Source organism: Tachysurus fulvidraco, chromosome 3 (assembly GCF_022655615.1).
Source record: "Tachysurus fulvidraco isolate hzauxx_2018 chromosome 3, HZAU_PFXX_2.0, whole genome shotgun sequence".
Classification (NCBI taxonomy): Eukaryota; Metazoa; Chordata; class Actinopteri; order Siluriformes; family Bagridae; genus Tachysurus; species Tachysurus fulvidraco.
Window position 1 is genome coordinate 14,913,876 of NC_062520.1, and position 18,995 is coordinate 14,932,870.

At 36.9% G+C, this 18,995-nt stretch overlaps 1 protein-coding gene across 2 annotated transcripts; it reads left to right on the forward strand.

Moving 5' to 3' along the window:
- Positions 1-250: 250 nt before the first annotated feature.
- Positions 251-6,159, forward strand: tent5ba (terminal nucleotidyltransferase 5ba). 2 transcript variants are annotated; one of them, XM_027150021.2, is made up of 3 exons: positions 256-323; positions 411-641; positions 4,515-6,159. In XM_027150021.2, the coding sequence occupies exons 2-3, from the start codon at positions 486-488 to the stop codon at positions 5,532-5,534; spliced, it is 1,176 nt and encodes a 391-aa protein (XP_027005822.1). In that variant the 5' UTR covers positions 256-323; positions 411-485; the 3' UTR covers positions 5,535-6,159. The 2 variants fall into 2 exon arrangements, with proteins under 2 accessions (XP_027005821.1, XP_027005822.1); XM_027150020.2 differs by having other exon boundaries at positions 251-641.
- The last annotated feature ends 12,836 nt before the right edge of the window (positions 6,160-18,995 follow it).

Here is an 18,995-nt window from a genome sequence, read left to right on the forward strand (position 1 = left end):
GATATAAAAAGAATTAGGACTTTACTTTGAAAGAAATAAACGTAAATCCGTATTATTCAAAGTGTTATAAAGTGTTTTAAATTAAATCCTTAGGGGAAGTTTCTTTAAAACTTGCAGTGGGCGTGACCACAGCACAGCCTCTCCAAAAAGGAGAGGAGCACTTATTAAATATTCATGAGCTTTCGTCCAATCAGCAAATTTATGCAAATATATGCAAATATAATAAGTATAAATAGTTCTGCCGGGGAGCGAAGCGTTTTAGACAAGTTATGAATTAGCGAGCGTGAGCTGGAAGCCGATAAAACGAGCTAGAATCGGATCTTGTATGTGTAAGGAGTTGAATATTTTTGAGTTCTTAGGCGTAAAACTTTGTCTAATAAGTGAAGTGTATTTTTCTGCATCCCATTCAGCACTGTGTGAAGACGCTGAGATCTTTTGAGGAGCAGAGATTTTTATTTTTATTATCACTTCTGTCTCTCATCGCCATGTCAGTCGGTGACACGTCGGGACACTCTGGGCGATTCTGTGTCTTGTCTTGGGAGCAGGTGCAGCGTTTGGACTGTATTCTTGGTGAACCGGTCCCTATTCACGGACGTGGGAACTTCCCGACACTTTCTGTTCAACCCCGACAAATTGTCCAGGTAAAACCTTTAGGTGCCTGGTGTGTTAATGATTTAACTGTCTGTCTCTGCATGTGTGCGTTCATCTCTGTTTCTTAATCAGTCTTGACACAAAGAGTGTCTTACTTTATTTACAATATACAATATACAATATCTGTAGCATACAATATTTTATAGTGTATAACAAAGATGTTTTATTTGGTATTTAGTGTTATATACCAACTTTAGTGTTAGTGTTATATACCCGCTTTAGTGTTATATAGCCGCTTTAGTGTTATATACCTGCTTTAATGTTACAGTATATACCCGCTTTAGTGTTATACCCACACCATAGGCCTACACAGAGAGGCCTGATCTCCACCAGTAAAGCTTATGAAAGAAGGGATTAGGTTGGATATTCTCTGAGTTCACAGTTTGGAGGTCTTCACATTTGCTTTAGAAGGTATAGGATAAGCAAAATATTTTTAGCCTTTGCCCCTTGGGACTTGCTCAGCTGATTAAACTGCTATATTAATGACTCCGATGTTCCTTTAAATGCTGCTTCTATCTATCTATCTATCTATCTATCTATCTATCTATCTATCTATCTATCTATCTATCTATCTATCTAGTTACTTATTTATTTATCTATCTCGACCCAAGCTACTATCACAGCTGCCCTTGGGACAACACGTTGGCATGATTTCCCCAAGTTCATTAAAGAAAATCTTTATGCCAGTCAGGGGAATCCTGTCTTTACAGAAGTCCTACTGAAAGTTAGGAGACTTCTGTATTTGTCTATAGCAAAATATAATTTTGATTTAAAATCATTTCATATTCTCGTTATTGCTTCTGGAATTGTAATCAGTTTTCTTTCCGATTAATAGTCTTAGCCACGTAATGGAAGTGACTGGTTCAGTGAGTGACTGATATAAAACAAGATAATGTTTATGTTTATAGAGGCACCATCCAATTGAAACTAATGCAGATCCTCTTATTTGGGACATATTTGCACTGGTCTGTCAAGCTTTGCTTGAAACTTTACAATCCGTATGAATTCCAACAGAAATGAGGTATAGAAGCTTGAATATTAACCAGTTATTGATAGCTCCTCTTCAACCTAAGAAAATGGTGTTAATGTGTTTTTCAGTCCCTAAAATAAACATGATTGATTAGTATTGCATGACAAAAGATTTTTAGATCGTTATCAGAATCAGTGTCTTGGGCTGCATACGCACACAAGTGCTTTGGGCTTCATCAATTACTGTACATTTTTTCATACAAAGAGGAAATAAGGACAAAGTTAATCTATTGTTTTAATGTAATTATTAGTGTTAGTGGTCTGATAATTACTACAATGTCTCCTTTGGATGCTGTTTCTTACATGTCTTCAAATTGACAGCTTTTATTTAATAGTCCTCTTACATCTGACAACATGGAACCTTGTTTTTAAGGACACAGAATCTGTACCGTGTAATTATGTTGTTGTGGTTTTGCCTCTTTTAGTGTTGTCTTACTAATGATGTATTTAAGCAGAGGCTTTTGTCAGAATTGTTAAATGGGATGTAACATGATGAGAATATAGACATGTATGTGTGTTCCCAAAGGCAAAGTGCCTGAGGCAGCGCACTGAATCAAAAATGTTTTGTGAAGCTTCTTGTTACATGATATTTAATCTGTTAATGTTTGTTGAAAGAGAGCTTTGTTTGTTGAAATATTACTGTCTTTTTTAACTGCAGTTTTTCAGTGTTACACAATATTATACACTGTGGCTGTAGAAGTATATAAGATAAATGTTTGTGTGTATGCTAGGTTCTGCATTAGTGTGCTCTTGAATAACAATGTATAATGTTTTCATACTGGCGCTTTCTCATTTATTCAAAATTGTTAAATTTCTAATCTCAGATATCCATCAGGCCCACGTATTTGTGAAGTTTCAAACAATATGACAATTATAAAAGAATAACTGCCTAAACTGACATGATATTCATGTTAAAGAATTGGTAATATAGTTGAGAAAGAAGCTGAGATGTGTAAAAAGTCCTGCATAGACCTTTCAGCCACTACTTATACTTCAAAGCCTCAGCCTGACCTAATAATTATAAATAGTAGGCTAATGACCGGATGGCTAATGACTGAGTGGAGTTAGTGTCTGTTTTTTATTTTGCCTAATGCTAATCAGACAGAGTATTTACACAGTTTCACACATTACGTTTTACCTATAGGGTGTATTCCTCCAAGTACTGTACACTGACTCTTATTTCAACAAGCCTGGCTAAATTCCAGCACCTTTAGCTCTACACCAGGAAACGAATCTTATGCCAATGTCGGTTACTATAGTAACGTAGGTATTTGGACAAACATACATTCTGTTATGTTACTAATGAAGCTTAGTTTGATTATTCTACTGGACAACAATATAAAAACATAAAAAAAAGATATAGAAATAGATCTCTCTGCTCATGATAAATATCAGTTCATAAACAGTTCATCCTTTTTAAAAGTAGAATTAGATTGGGATAAGATATAAAAACTACTTTTTGTGTACAGCTGAACATCGCCTTGGTAAAATGCAGGTTGTAAAACCAGTGGTCTATAGTAAACCTTATTTCATAGTCATCCATATGGTGTCTGCTGATCCAGTGGATGAGGGAGTGTGAATCCAGGAGGATGCAATATGTCTGTACATGATATAAAAGTAGGAATTGAACCTTGCCTTGCACTCAAGAATGAAATTCAAATTTTCTTTTTCCTGGCTTCGTCACCTTCTACTTACTTGAATGTTAGTACATATGCACTAAGTGCATATAATTTGTTGGAAAGTTTAAAAGTTACTCAAGGGATCTACTTTTTGTAATTATGTGTTCTAACATATCAATGCTTGACAAAAAAGGTACTCTTTCTTTGCAGTCTACATTTAGCTGTTTCTGCAACTGACTCTTGGAGCTCCTCCAATGTAGCATCTAAGCATGTTAGCCTACAGTTTTGCTTGAATAAGCAGGAACGTGTCGCACTTGCATTTTGTGTGACACACACTGATTGTTAATTGACATAGAGGCTAATTTAAGCAAGGCTATTTTATTATTGACTCACTTTGTAGAATACCACTTAAGTCACAGATAGATTATTTTGATTCCCTTTAGTCAGGTGCAGGTCAGGGGGTATGCTTTTGTAAAACCTTTTCCCCTTACAATATTTTCCCGGCTCTTCACACTTGAAGCCCATATCACCACTCATAGCCCGGTTCCAGTTCGGAAATTAAATATATAATAATATATAATGTATATATACTATGTTGCAAAATACAAATAATGTGTTGTAAATTAACATTCAGTATATTATATATTCTGTGACTTGAATGACCAATGACCTAGTGTTTCTTGTGGAGGAAGGGAATGCAGACTACTTGTGATGGCCTTAATTGCAAGTAGACAGGTTTAGCTCATTAACATGTGACTCTGTAAACAGTATCTTTCAGCATTTGAACATTTTAAATGCTTCCCATTCAATGTCTTTTTGTGCATAGGTTCTTAATATCAATTGAACTATCTAAGAATAAACAGTAGCATATCTTTTGAATAATCTCAAATTGCTTGCTCAAACTATTCCCAGAAATGTTTGCTTTCTTGCGAAGATAAACTAAAATAATGATCTTAGTTGGTGGGTGTATTTGCAAGTTCAATGAGTGAACCTGTTTATCTAGGCTAACATTTAACTTTCGTTTACCTCGTAAATACGAAAACTACTGTAGTTCAGCAACGGGAAATGCTCACATTCAGTAATGTTTCAGAGTGGCAGTCAAGGTTGCAAAAAAGTGGACCATATCAATTATTGGAATTTTAGCATTGTTATGTTAGCATTGACTAGCTAATTTTACTAAGACCAAATTGTAAAAAGTTATCTTTGTCTTTCTAGGTTGTGCGAACACGGCTGGAGGAGAGAGGAATCCCTGTGCGTGATGTGAGATTGAATGGCTCTGCTGCCAGTCACATTCTGCACCAAGACACAGGACTCGGCTACAAGGACTTAGACCTAATATTTGGCATATCTCTGTCGGATGACCAGGCATTCCATCTGGTTAAAGAAGTGGTTCTAGACTGCCTGCTTGACTTCTTGCCCGAGGGTGTTAGCAAAGAGCGCATCAATGCACTAACTCTGAAGGAGGCCTATGTGCAGAAGTTGGTGAAGGTGTGCAACGACTCGGACCGCTGGAGTCTCATATCTCTGTCCAACAACACAGGCAAGAACGTGGAGCTGAAGTTTGTGGATTCTCTGAGACGCCAGTTTGAATTCAGTGTGGACTCTTTCCAAATTGGCCTTGACTCACTACTGCTCTTCGATCGGTGCTCTGAGACACCTATGTCTGAAAGCTTCCACCCCACTGTTTTGGGGGAAAGCATGTATGGTGACTTTCAAGAAGCTCTTGGTCATCTTCATAATAAAATCATTGCTACACGCAGCCCAGAGGAGATCCGGGGTGGTGGTCTTTTAAAGTACTGTCACCTCCTGGTGCGGGGCTTCCAGCCCAAGTCAGAGGCTGAGATGAAATCACTCCAGCGCTACATGTGCTCCCGGTTCTTCATTGACTTTCCAGACATTGGAGAGCAGCAAAGGAAGCTGGAGGCCTACCTGCAGAACCACTTTGTGGGCATGGAGCACAAGCGCTACAACTGCCTCACCACACTCTACCATGTGGTTAACGAGAGTACTGTGTGCCTGATGGGCCACGAGAGACGTCAGACATTGAATCTTATTTCCATGTTGGCGCTGCGGGTGCTGGCCGAACAGAACGCCATACCCACTGTCACGACGTGTTACTACCAGCCTGCTCCTTATGTACGGGATATAAACTTCAGTAACTACTACATCGCTCATGTGCAGCCACTGGTTCACCCTTGTACTAACTCCTATCGGACTTGGCTGCCCTGCAAATGACCCAAAGAATCTGAAAAGAGAGATAACTATTAAAAAAGGCCTTGAAAGGAATAGCTGTCCAACCAGCTTCTGACTTCTGGTGGAACGATATGGGCACACAGTTCTTTTTCTCCCTTTTTATTTTAGACTTCTCAATGAAAATGAGATTATAAACAATGGCATCTTGAAATTATTTTTCAGTGTACATGAGTGAAGTGGACTGATAATTTACTGCTGTATGTCTGACATGAGCCAGTCCTATTGCATATTCCCTTGCTCTCACATAAATTAATTTTTCTGACTGGATACAGGACAGTTGGTCGTCTTTCAGTATAGCAATTATTACGTCTTTGATCTACAGCAGTTTTTGTTGGCCTTTGGGACAAAAGGCTGTATATTTTAGGTAGTGTTAAAAAGTTAACTTTTTTAACTTTTTTCTGGCTGTGGTTCAATCAATCTGTTTTCTTCTGTTTAAAGGACCAAAGGCATTTTATTTTTATAAGGAAATGTTTCTAGCAATTCCAAGTGCCTAAAAATCCATGTTAAAAAAAAAGATGAGAACTTTGTGCTCTCATGATTTCTTGTATCCTATATTTTCAGGGATAGAAGCATGTATTTTCATGTGATTAAAAAACACCAAAATTCACCCTGAAGTGTCCCTGATATGGTTCATTTTTCAAAATAAAGAAATGTATAATTTCTCAACAAATTTAACTCTAATTGTAACTTTGTACTCAAATAAGCTATGTTATTGAGCTACGTTATTATGGGCTGAACATGTGGCATGCTTTAGCTGAGGTGATGGATCCGTTACATTTCCGGCACATGAAACATAAGGATCCTTTTTAAAGCACAATGACTTCTCTTTTTGTTCTGACACTAAAGCTACCTTCAATGGCCTTTTTGTTCCTCTACCCATGTAGCTACTGGAATCAGAATCAAATTTCCTGCAAATTGATGCTATACTTATGTTTACTTAGTTCATCTAAGTCCTTAAAAGGGTTAGTGAACTGAGACTGATAATATAGCAGATCACTGGCTTGCCAAATCTTGCTGGGAAATTGGTAGTACTAATGATTGATATTTTGAGGTTAGAACGGATTTCCAGTCTTCAGCAATATAGACCATGGGGCAATTGACCTGTAATAGGTCCCTGTAATATGTAATAAATCTCCTATTTTCTGGTTATTTATGATATACAGAAAAATATTGCTGTATACAATGAAGTTATCTAGAAAATTTGATTATGGACAACATAGCTACCATACGTGTTAAAACAACAGTCTGTACAATACATCTGATCTTTTCCTTTAAAGGGCAGAGCTGTGACTCACATTGCCGGCATGTTTGACATTATGGAAAATCATACTGGCCATTTAATCTCTTTTCTTTTGGCACTCACACATGTTCACACATGTAACCTCTGTTTAGCTCAAGATGGAAATTCACTGTCAGTGGTATAAAAGTAGGTTGCTGACTCTCTACTTACTTCAGAATGTCTGGAATGGATCATTGTGGAGTTTATAAATAATGCAATCCTACTGCCTTTGTTTGCAGCTTCTTAAGTCAGGTTAAAACTTTCGTGTGTACATGATTGAACGCACATTTATAATTCCTTACTGTGTAACAAAAAGGGGACTTCTGAGTTTGGCTTAACAGGCTGGTGTAGTAGAACTTCTTGTTAGTCTTTTTACATTTTTTAAATATATCCTCAGCCGTTAAAAAGCAAATTCCAACATAAAGCAGTGCAAGCAATGTCAAACATAAGATTTCTATTATAATTAAATGTATAATGCTACATTTTTGCCTTATTTTAGAACTGATCAAACAGAAATGACCCAGGAGCTCCATGCTGTATACAAATTGTATTTAAATGTATATGCTTTTAACAGGCAAAACTATTTTTCACTTATCTTTTTGCAAAATGCCCTAAGTCTGAGGCAGTGATTTAAGTTCTAAAACCTTCAGCAATTTAAATCAGAACTGGAATACAGTGGAATAATTTCTTTTGTTGGCAATAAGTCTTGGAATAGCAGCAATCAATGTGCTGCTGACCTGGACCATTTCTTTTGACATTATGTCAATAAAATTGTAAGATAAAAATACACCTCCATCTTAGACATCCAAAAGTCTTTCATGTGCTTGGGGATTCTAATGATTATATGCATGCTCACTAAGCACTGATACTGGGTAGGGCTTCACTTTGCTCCCACAACAGTGTCAATTCTTCATGCAATGGATTCCCCAAGTTGGAAACATTTCTTTGAGATTCTGGTCCTCCTTGACATGAATGCATCAGTCATTTCCTGTAGATTTTTCAGCTGCACATTTATGTTTCGAATTCTTGTTCTACCACATCCCAAAGGATTTAGATCTGGTTACTGGTAAGAATGAAAACAACACTAAACTCACTGTCATGTTCATGAAATCTTTTTTTAAGATGACTTTTACTGCATTAACTTGCTGAATGTGATCATTATAAGACAGTAGACTGTGAGCATCGGCACATAGTCAGCAACAATACCCAAATAAACTGTAGCATTCAAGGGATAATTGATTGGTATAAACAGGCCAAAAGTGTGTCAAGAAAACATTCTTCACAGCCTTACACTCTCTCCACCAGCTATGATTGTTTAAAAATGTAAATTAATTTTTAAAAAAAATCTGAACAAAAAATAATTGCTAAACTTTTTGAGATTTTTAGTGCTATTTTAGTATCAGTGCACTAAAAAAATTGTGAAAGCGATTACGTTTTAATGATTAAAATTATTTTTTAAATTTTTTGCCCTCTTCCTTCTTTGCATTAAAAAAAAATGATAATGCATGTCTGAAAGCTGTTAGGGATTTAAATTTAGGTAATTAATGAAAGAAAGGAGACGCAATGTGTTCTGGACCACCAGGGCAGTTTCCTTCTGGAATTACTGATTTCCTGTGTCCTCGTTTTCCTAGCCAAGCACTAATAACACAGTCACTATTTTGTGCTGTGTAATGTATAGCCTATAAAAGGCCCATATCGAACCTTTCCCCTTTTCCATCTCATTGTACTGAGAGCACAAAAAGCAGAATCAAGTCTCTAAGGAAAGTGCGTTGATGTGCCCCTTGATAGTACGATGATAGTAGGTTTTACATTGATAAATTGCTCTTTGACACTGACAAGAGTGAAAAAGCAAGCTAGTCGGTGGTGCAATCATAGAATGTACAGCAGCCAATAGAGGGTTTGGGTGTGTGTAGAGAAGAGAATGGGCAATGTTACTGCATTGGAATAATGAGAAGAGTTATCAGTGAGCAGGTGCTAAATACAAAAGCTGGGTAGAGCTGTCAGACATGTAGAGACATACCCTAATGTCCTTTCAGTGACTACCCCTTATTCTCTAAGCTTGTAGGAGAGTGTAGATAGCCCATCAAAAGAGCAGCTTGATGATCAGTGTGTAACATCAGAACACAGGACATGGTATCAGGGCCACATTTTTAGTTGAACTACAGAAAAACTACTGATACATTTTATCAGTCCACAAAAGTGACTTTTTTATGACATAAAGACACTAACGAGCTTTTATTAGACAGTGCCTATAGTCTGCTACCTGGTATGACCATTGCCCTCACTAGGGATGTAAAGCATTGTAGTGCAAATCTCTCTTTTCAAAATCTCTAGCAATACAGTACCTAGTGGTATTAGCTTCTCTGTTAATACCAAGTGGCTTATACTGTAGCACTGGCTATTGGTCCTAAAGGAGGTAATACCCACATGACACATTCAGTGTGGTGTTAAAGGCAGAGGACTTAATGACAGTGCTCCAAGTCATGTGAGACAATGGTCATGTACAGGGGAAACCAGTGGGTGTATTGACACAAATGAGATTTACTCAAATGCCATTAACAGAGGCTTTTGGCACACAGGCACACAGATTCAGTGGGCTCTGGGAAATCGTCTCTCCTTAGTTGAACATGAACTAAGCATGTGGAACAGTAGGCTTCCATTTGGAGCCCTGAACCATGCTCATGTTATTTTCATAGAAGTAATTTTTAAATAGTGAAACTGAGGACATTGGTACACATGGCAGTGGATAGAACGCAAAGGCAGGTTCACATCAGGACAAGCATGGACTAAACTGCCAAAGTATGATTCACTAGAAGCACACATTCAATGGCAGGGTGGTGTAGCCCTCTGCAATTAAACCAGTGGAGGTCTAAAACATCAGATCAGTGTAGTTACTGAGCACACTGTCCACAGGTTCTAATTTACAATTTTAGTGTAGAAAACCACCAAACGCAGGGGTATATACCTAAAGAGGTGCAATTTGGCCTGAATTACTGTGGAAGTGTGATAACTGCTAGATAAATAGACATTAAAAATTACCTGAGTTTCCAGACAGAGCACCTGTCAGGATATTTTTAAGATATTTTATGATACAGAAAAAAAATAGGCTGAAACTACCCCATTTTCCTTTTAAGATACCCAAATGTAGTTGTAAAACAGCGGCTGTTCTTAATGCTGTACACACCAGATATGATCTGAGGTGGGAAACATAAGCTACTCCTTTTGGTGTTATTAGAAATTATGCTATAAAGCAAGCACAGAAACCACCCTGGTAGTTCTTCATTCGGTCAAAGACTCAGTGTTACATACAGTACCTACTATTTTAGGTTCTATTTCTGGCCCATATGTCTGTAAAGGTGTATTTGAGTGTCAAGAAGGAAGCAGCTGTTGTCAGAAGGTTGCTGGTGTTGGGTGTCTTGTTATTGGATAAGTAACTAAATATACTCACCCATTTAGTATGCTGACCGGAGCCACAGAATGCATAAATGTACTGTTTCTGCATGTAATTTATACTATTAACACTGATTTGTTCAGCCCAGATTCATTTATCCACTTCTTGATGTATTGTTCTTTGGGCTTAAACATGTTATCATGCAGTGCAGCTAACCAAGCTCATAGATTTTAGTCTATATGCAGATTAAAAACCATTTTAGACTCTAGGTCTTAACTAGAGTCTAATAGCAGTAAAGAAGATTTTCCATAATGATACTGAAGTACTGAAGCAATTCTTTGCATAACTGCACAACTGTATTATTGATATCTTCAGGTTTGACATACACAGAGAACAAAATGTTCATCAACTGTCTACTGGCCAGCCTGGTGAATATTAGAAATCAGGACTCTGTCATGGTTTCTTGAGAATTTTAGGTACTGTATAACTCCAGACCCATGCATAGACATTTTAATGGCAGGGACCCATATTAGGACAACGCGCCTTCCCCATACCCACACACTACTATGAACCATAATCACTGAAATTGAGCTACATTTAGTTAAATATCCAGCGACTGGTCCTACACCAGAAAAATCATGTTTAGAACCTAACCCACCTAGCCTTTCCATTCTCATGGATATAGATTGATCTAGTGTATCATTAAAAATTGGAGAGAGTACATTGTACTATCTTCAGTCACAGAGCTTGGAAGTTCACTACAACGCTTATGTCTTTGCATTATGAGACACTCAGGAGCCTTATGAAATACTAGTATTATGCATGCTAGCCACAGCCTGAACACACAAGGGTTGGGGCAAATATCTAACTGTATATATATTCATGATTTCCACCATGGAACATATTAGAGAGCACTGGGCAGTTTTGACATTGTGCTGGTAATGTGGTAAACAGATGGACCCTGAATACAGTAGGTGTTTTTAATTAAAGTTTGTTTGGGTGATCACATGATCTTTATGAGGTGAAATAATTCTAGGACTAAAGGAAAACACATGTCCATGCTGTACTGAATCAAAGGATGGACCTGGTAGGCCAATTGAAACTAAGAGTACAAACATCAAACTCTCTAAACATTCTATTGTGCATCTGCCTCAGTCCATGGCTATGGGTATTTTTGTATGGGCAAAAATAGTGGATTTTTTTTTAATCTAGTCTGAACTGGGGTTTTACTTGGTAATTATAATTTAGCAATGACATATTTTATAAATGTCATGCTGTGTCTTCATGTCTATGCCATCTCTATGAGCTCTAGGTTTTAAAGAATATGTGAGGTGTCTGTAAACATATGGAGGGTAATGTAACTTGATAGTATATGATAATATGCATTAGGAAATGTCAGTGTGACAGAATATTTAGTGTATATGGAATATAGAGGAGCATGTAAAGGAGCTGAGGGCCTACTGGGGAAGTGCTGCAGGAAGCCCAGAATAGCACACAGGCAGAGATGGCATCTGTTATTTTACTTCACTTCTGTCTCTGTTGATTACCTGACATGGGTAATAGATCATCTTGAACAGAGCAGACCATAAAGGGGCAAGAAAAGGAAAAGAAGTAGAAAGTAAGGATGAAAGACAGTGGGGGATACAAAGACAGCAAGCAAGGCAAGGAGAGATAGAAAGAGTCCGATAGGCAGAATGTCTCCTTTTTCCATGCTATTTCCCAGAGGGGAACCGGAGCGCTGCATTCCATGCATTGCGACTCGCTGACAAACAATCCCAACTTTATCTCCAGCACGTGGAATAGCTGAATGGGTGCAGTGTCTGAGATGGAGGCTGGAGTTTACCCAGCGAGGGGGGCAGAGCCACTGCCTGTTTGGCCATGTCCCAGTGCCCCTTTGAGCTTATGCACTCCCAAACCAAACACATGCCGGTGTTAGGTAGCTCAGAAGGCCAGAGTGTACAGAGAACACTCTGGAAGCAGATGGGCCGTCAGGGGCCAAGGGCAAGCATCCAGTGAAATGCAGCAAGTAAAAGAAAATGAATGAAGTAGCAATTCATAAATACTAGCTTTGATCACATATCTCTAGAATTTATAGATTTCCTATTTAGACTGTTAAAATTCTGGGTGTTTCTTTTGATTACTATGATTGCAGTACTTTTGGGATGAACATGCTCTTTCTTCTCCTTTATTGCAATTTTGAATTATTCAATATATTTAAGGAAGTGTAGTCTTATTGGTCATATCAAATGTTGCTTTCTCTTGCTGACATGAGGTAGATGGGAAAGCTGGACCTAGATCAAGGTTAAAATAAAATAGCAACTTTCAACCATACTGGCAGTGTCATTGTTCTCAAGTCCAAAGTCCAAAAATACAGTATAAAATATGAGCAGTGGTACAGTAGTAAGAGCTACTCTTCTGTTGCAGACGTGGCATACATGTAGGGTGATGAGGCACAGAGAGAGAGAGAGAGAGAGAGAGAGAGAGAGAGAGAGAGAGAGAGAGAGAGAGAGAGAGAGAGAGAGAGAGAGCGAGAGAGAGAGAGAACAGAGAGCTCTTTCAGTCTGTCTGTATTTACAGTATTTGCCGATCCACCCATTTCTCATCCCCCATGCTGCCCAAGGCCAGATGAAAGCTGTAGGCTGTTCTGCCCAAGACCAGATGTTTAGGTGGGGCTTTTGGCCACAGAGGTGCTCTGCTGGTTGTTGTCATGCACCACACATGCCTCATCCAATGTCGTCTGGGAGAATCATTTTAGTATGTTATCGCAGCTTGTTGGCCGATTTGTGCACGAAGGCAGATGAGGGATGTGCAGCAATATGCGGTAGGGCTGTGATCTTAAATGTGAGCTTTTTTCTAAAAAAGGGGGCAGAACTTATGGTCCATTATCTCACTGAGTATCCCACTGTCTACACAAACAGACTACCATTGTCTGGACTAGTGTTTAGTGTAGGCCAAGAACTCCATAGGTCTTCTGGAAGCAAAAGTTTTTCCTCACTGAAAAGCAAAATAAACACAACCCGGGAACACACTTGCATAGCTCAGCTTCTATAAATATCCACCCACTAAACCATATAAAACATTTCAAAGTGCACAATAATTTAACAACATCCGCCCCTTTTTACAATTAAAAAACATTATGTGGACTTTCAGTTCTACATAAAGGTTGCAATTCAAGAACATGGCTGATACTTATTTGTATTTAAATATGGACTTTTCCTTTTATTCTTACAAGGTATTCTTCTTTTATTTGTTTGTTCTCATGTGCTTTTAATAGTATTCCTGAATATGCATGTATTTTTTTCCACTAGTGTGTTAGCCTTTGTCTTCATCTTGTCTCTTCTTCTATTCAGCCTTGTTTTTACTCTCCATTTGATCCTCATTGTCTCTCATTTTGTTTTTCATTGTTTTTCTCTTTTCTGCTTTGAACTGGATTTGTGGTCTGCTCCAATATTTAAAATGTTTGCCAATATTTATTTCTCGAAGAAAGCTAACCATTTATGGGCAAACATTCCCTGGGAATTTGACCTTTAGTGGACCAATTAAAATGTAGTTTATAATTAATATCATTTACAACAAACACTTAATTGAAGTGTATTTGCAGTATATAAAGTGACCTCACACTAACAATAAAAGAAGGAGGCCACACTAAACAACAGGCAGTGGGAGTTATATGGGAATCTTATTTCCTGGATTCCAAAAGGGCTTCTGGGAAATAGAGTCAGTAGAGTCATAAGTCCATGATCAGAGTAGAGAAAATATACAGTTCTTAATGTAATATATACTTCAAACACACCAGCATATATTTTGCAAAAGTAATCAGGAATGCTAATGAGTTGGGGCACTGCAATCTGGATACATATATCTGTATTAATCTGTAATGCATTTTAAAGGGAATCTAATAAAGATGAAAGCTCCTCACAAAATACATGACAGTGTTTTGTTCATCTATATATTCCAGAACAACAAATAAAAACTTTAAAATATTTAAATCTCTAAGGAGGAGAAGCTATGTACTGCATTGTGGTGTCTCTTACAAATTGGCATCTGAGATGAGAAATTCATCATCAGATGTTCTTACAGCCAGTTCTTAACTTATCAAAACCTGATGTTGTAGCAGATGAAAAGTAGTGGCATATGGGTAAGAAAAAAATCACAGAATTACAATTTATATATATATAAATATATATATAAATCTGTTAGAGTTACTCCTCCATTTGTTATATCTGTCAAATTGATTCTGCAGTCTAAGCACTTTTCTGCACATTTCTGCAGTCTAAGCACCTTTTCTACTATTATTATTATGGGAGGTCAAAGGCTTTAGATTAACTTTTGGATTTCTATATTACTATCACATGGGCATAATTTTCCATATTTACTACACTTAATGTCATCTTGATTTGACAGTCCTGATGTTTGGCTTCCTATATGAGTATCCTATGAAAACTATATACAGTAGATATTTGGGATAGATGGGTTAAAGTATGTTCTAGGAAATATTAATTCAGCCATGCTGTGACAAATGTGATGGAACTGGAGACTTTAACATATTGTAAACAGATCTGTGTGCTTATACATTTTTGGTTAAAAAAAACACAAAAAAACAACAAAAACATTTAGTGGGAAAAAGGTTTCATGGGGACCAGGATTTGCGAGTCTTAGGTTCTAATTCTGGGCTTATGTTTAATTATAACTTTAGTCAATACAGCAGTGAGCTTTTTAATTGCTTTGTAGTAATACAATTTAGTAATACTGAAAAAAGGGTTGAGTTGAATTAACAAAAATAATACATTATTTAAGATAATTATTACTTTAGAATTTTTCCACTCAAGTTGCTGTTGTTACTTGGAGAAGTAGGTTTTTGGTCTGCTGGAATGTTTTCTTTGGCCTTTGGCCAGACTTTTTCAGATAATGTCTAACTGAATTAAAAATTAATTTCTAATTCGTTATTTATTGGTGATTTATTCATTTTTATGATTTCAGAATAAAACCTTGCACAAGTTATGTGTAAAGCCAGATAGGTTTATTTCATTTCAATTATTTTTTGACATGGCAGTACACAGTGAGAGGTAGAACCCAATTAAGTTACTAATCTAGCAAAGGGATAAATTGGACTAGATGCTAGTCTTAGAAAAATGGACTAGATGCAAGTCATTAGACATTTCCTGACCTTCTTTTTTTTTAATTTGTAACAGAATCATTAAATAGTCAATTAAGAAGGGACTATCTGTGTACTGCACTTTGCATAATTTGTGAAGATTTTGTGAATTTGTGGAAGTTGTGAAGAAAGAATAGTAACTTGGTCCCTTGAAGTAGTTTTAAATGTTTAAATGATAATTGTTATGCTGTACACTCTGCAGAGAACACGGAGTACACCTAGCTAGTAAACAACTTATATACGGTTGAATTGAACTACATAATACATACAGCATTTATTTGTTCAAATTAAATAAATAACTATTCTGTTTTTTTTATTCTTATAATGAGTCAATAAATATAAACCTGTGCTTTCCTTACTATCAGAGACATTCTGTTTATAAACACCATAATAATAATTGAGAAATAAGTGATGTGGTACAAGTTTTTTCCCTCAAATATTTCTTTAAAATGTGTCTGCTAGTGTTAAAAGACAAATAACCTTTTTTGGTACAATATAGAGATTTTTGCTATCTAAGGTCTAGACTGGTAACTCCAGTAAGTACATTGTGTACTGGGGTGGGAGCTGGAAGAACTAGTTTAACCTCAACTTAACAATGACAGTTCATTTGGTTTACACAGTTAAACACACTGGACTGTGACCATTAAATCTATCTATCTATCTATCTATCTATCTATCTATCTATCTATCTATCTATCTATCTATCTATCTATCTATCTATCTATCTATCTATCTATCTATCTATCTATCTATCTATCTATCTATCTATGAAATGAATACAAGTATTTTTAGGAGTGACAGAAAAGACAGAAAATTTTTAGGAGTGACTTTTTGAATTAGGTTTAGTCAAAACTGTCAAAGAAATATCTGAAGTGTAGAAGTATCTACTTACCAGGAGATATTTGGACATATGTTTTATGTGGAAAGAAACAGAAGATGGGGGAAAATGTCTGTTTTTTTTTTTTGTTGGTTTTTTTATGTTTCTTAATGGAGAATATGATTTTCCTTTCCTCCCAAGTGAAATCAGAAAAGCCAAGGAATATTCCACAGGATCACTGGAAACAAGACACAACCATGAGAGCCAAGTCTATCCCTGTTCCACTCGGGCTACGTCATATTAATACCATCAGTCATTCATTAGAGTTTTTAAACATTACAATTCCTAAGAATTATAAATATCTAATGTCCTGCATGCTCCAGCTACTATTTATTTTAAAAAGGACATTCAGTCTGATTGGGAAAACCACATTTCCTTGTCTCTCTCAACCCCAACTCTATCTCTATCCCTAACCTATCCTCCCCCTCCTTGGTTTCTGTAGGAGGCTGTGTGGTGGACAAAAAAGCTTTCATGAATGGATGAAACCCCAGGACGACTTTGAGGCCCCTGTAGATCGCTTCTCCTCTTGTGTGACCCTATGCACAGGCCCAATGCTTGTCATGACTCCTTCTGTGGGCCTCACAATAATGACATCATCACTATACTCCCACTTTACTGGTCATTTCCTTCTGACCTGTCAGTGACCTTGAGGCCATTTAAAAAGACTTTCTCCATTATGGAGATTGTCTCTTTTCTTTGGACTGCTTACCTCTTATTTGACTATCTATAAATCCTTTGAGGGTAAAGACGTGAACATTTTTCATGGTTCTGCATGTATTGCTACAGCGACCACAGCTGAACCAGTCTCATAGACTAAGGAAAGGTACATTACACGGTTTATACAGTATAGATTAATGTAGATTTGATCCTGATAAAAGGTGCAAGTGTTATTGCATGGAATAATATTCACTTAACAGTAATAAGATGTTGAATGGAGCTTGGTGTGTGTTTAGAACAGCTCTTATTCTCATGTTAACCCTGACAATTATATTGACAATTATATTGAGATCATGAACAGATCATGCAGTGAATAACAGGTCACAAATCTGGTGTAATAAGAGTGGAGGGGTCACCACTTCATTTTCTCATAGATGAGTGAAGGGACACATTTGTTAAGATCAATCTGTCTACAAAGCTGCTCATATATTAGCAGATATTTTATAGCGCTTTTCATCATTTCCACAAAAGGGAAACAAAATGGTTCTAATCTTCTAATCTAGGGTTAGTATAATAATCAAGATTTGTCAAAGAGGTAATTGAAGGAAAGTTAAGGTATATTAGTATCCACGATAAAAAAAAATCTCCTAGGTTAAGAAGTACATTAAGCATATTATATTGTGCTTTATTACACTTTATAGAGGTCTTAATTTTATTAGCTCATATGTTTCTCCTGATGAAACCTATTGAGGAATAAAAAGGTTTGGAGGTTGACAAACAAGGAAGTTCCAGGATGTGTGTAATCAGTGTAATGGGATTGAGTTGTACACATGGATTAGCAGCAGGCAGCTAAGGAAATGAGAGCAAGCACAGATTTGCACAGTAACACATTTCTGACATTAAGCTTGCTGTTCATCGCTTTAGTAAGGAAGTAAGAATTCTATTTCAACAACTGGAAAGACGTATTTGTGAAAAAATGCAGTCCTTACATGCAATCAATTGCCAAGTATGCAAGCATGCAGCAGTACAATGCACATTTGCAAGGTCAAGGTATTCATGCTGGTAATGAAGAATTCTTCCTGTTGTCTGCTGGAAGACTATATGTGAGTGCTTCATTCCTGCCTGAGCAAAGAAGCACATATCATTATAAATCAATGTACCCCATAATATGTTGGTTTAATAAGTGTAGTGATAGAGAAGGTATCATTTCATTCTATGCTTCATGGGTGGCCTCATCCTCTACAAATGTCACTACCTTCAGCACTGCATGGCCTAAATGTGTGTTCAAACACCATTGTTTAATGCTCCATAAACTAAAGACTAATGTGCATGCCATGACATCTGACATTTTGTGTTTTATTAGATACACATGGTGAAATCAATCATTTTCTTATCAGATACAATTATAAAGTCTCTGAACATGAAATCTTTGGTCTGTAATTGGGGAAAACACCACAGGTTTCAAACAACTAACTGTACTTAGGTGCTGGAAACTGTTAAAAACATTATCTTGCCATAAAACTTTTAGTAGGCGGTCATCAAAATGAAGACCAAGCTTTCTCTGTATTCTGTGGCTTAGAAAACCAGACATTTAGGGCAAATTTTATTGGTCTGTCTCCTGCTGTCAAGAGCTGGTTGGAGCTGCTGACTGATGTGGGGTGCTCCCAGTGGGTAATGATAGATCTGTTTCCCAAAACCTAAAACCTACTGTAATTCAGCACTTTTTTAAATACACGTTGAGACATTTATATAGTTGGAGTTATGCAATCAATGTAAGTGGAGAAACTTTGCAGAGAGGGTATTTAGGGTGAAAGCAGTAGTGTCAAAAACTAAAATGCTGAGGATGTGGGATGATACAGCGGAGAAAGTTTAAAGACGGAGACCACTGTTGTCATTATAGAGGCTATGTGGAAATTCTTCTCATGACACATCTGTTGTTTGGACTTCTTTTTACCTGAATTATAGAATATCTTTTGAGAACTACTCATAACTGATACTGAACCTAGAGCACCTAATGATTTTTGGACTGTAACAACAAAAATACAACAATACAAAATAAAAAATTTAAAAATGTAAAAATTACT

What these genes read in the sequence shown, in the direction of transcription:
- tent5ba (XM_027150020.2), top strand. Translation starts at nt 486, where the DNA reads ATGTCAGTCGGTGACACGTCGGGACACTCTGGGCGATTCTGTGTCTTG. An exon ending in AACCCCGACAAATTGTCCAG is followed by an intron (nt 642 to 4,514) that starts GTAAAACCTTTA and finishes TTGTCTTTCTAG; the next exon opens with GTTGTGCGAACACGGCTGGA.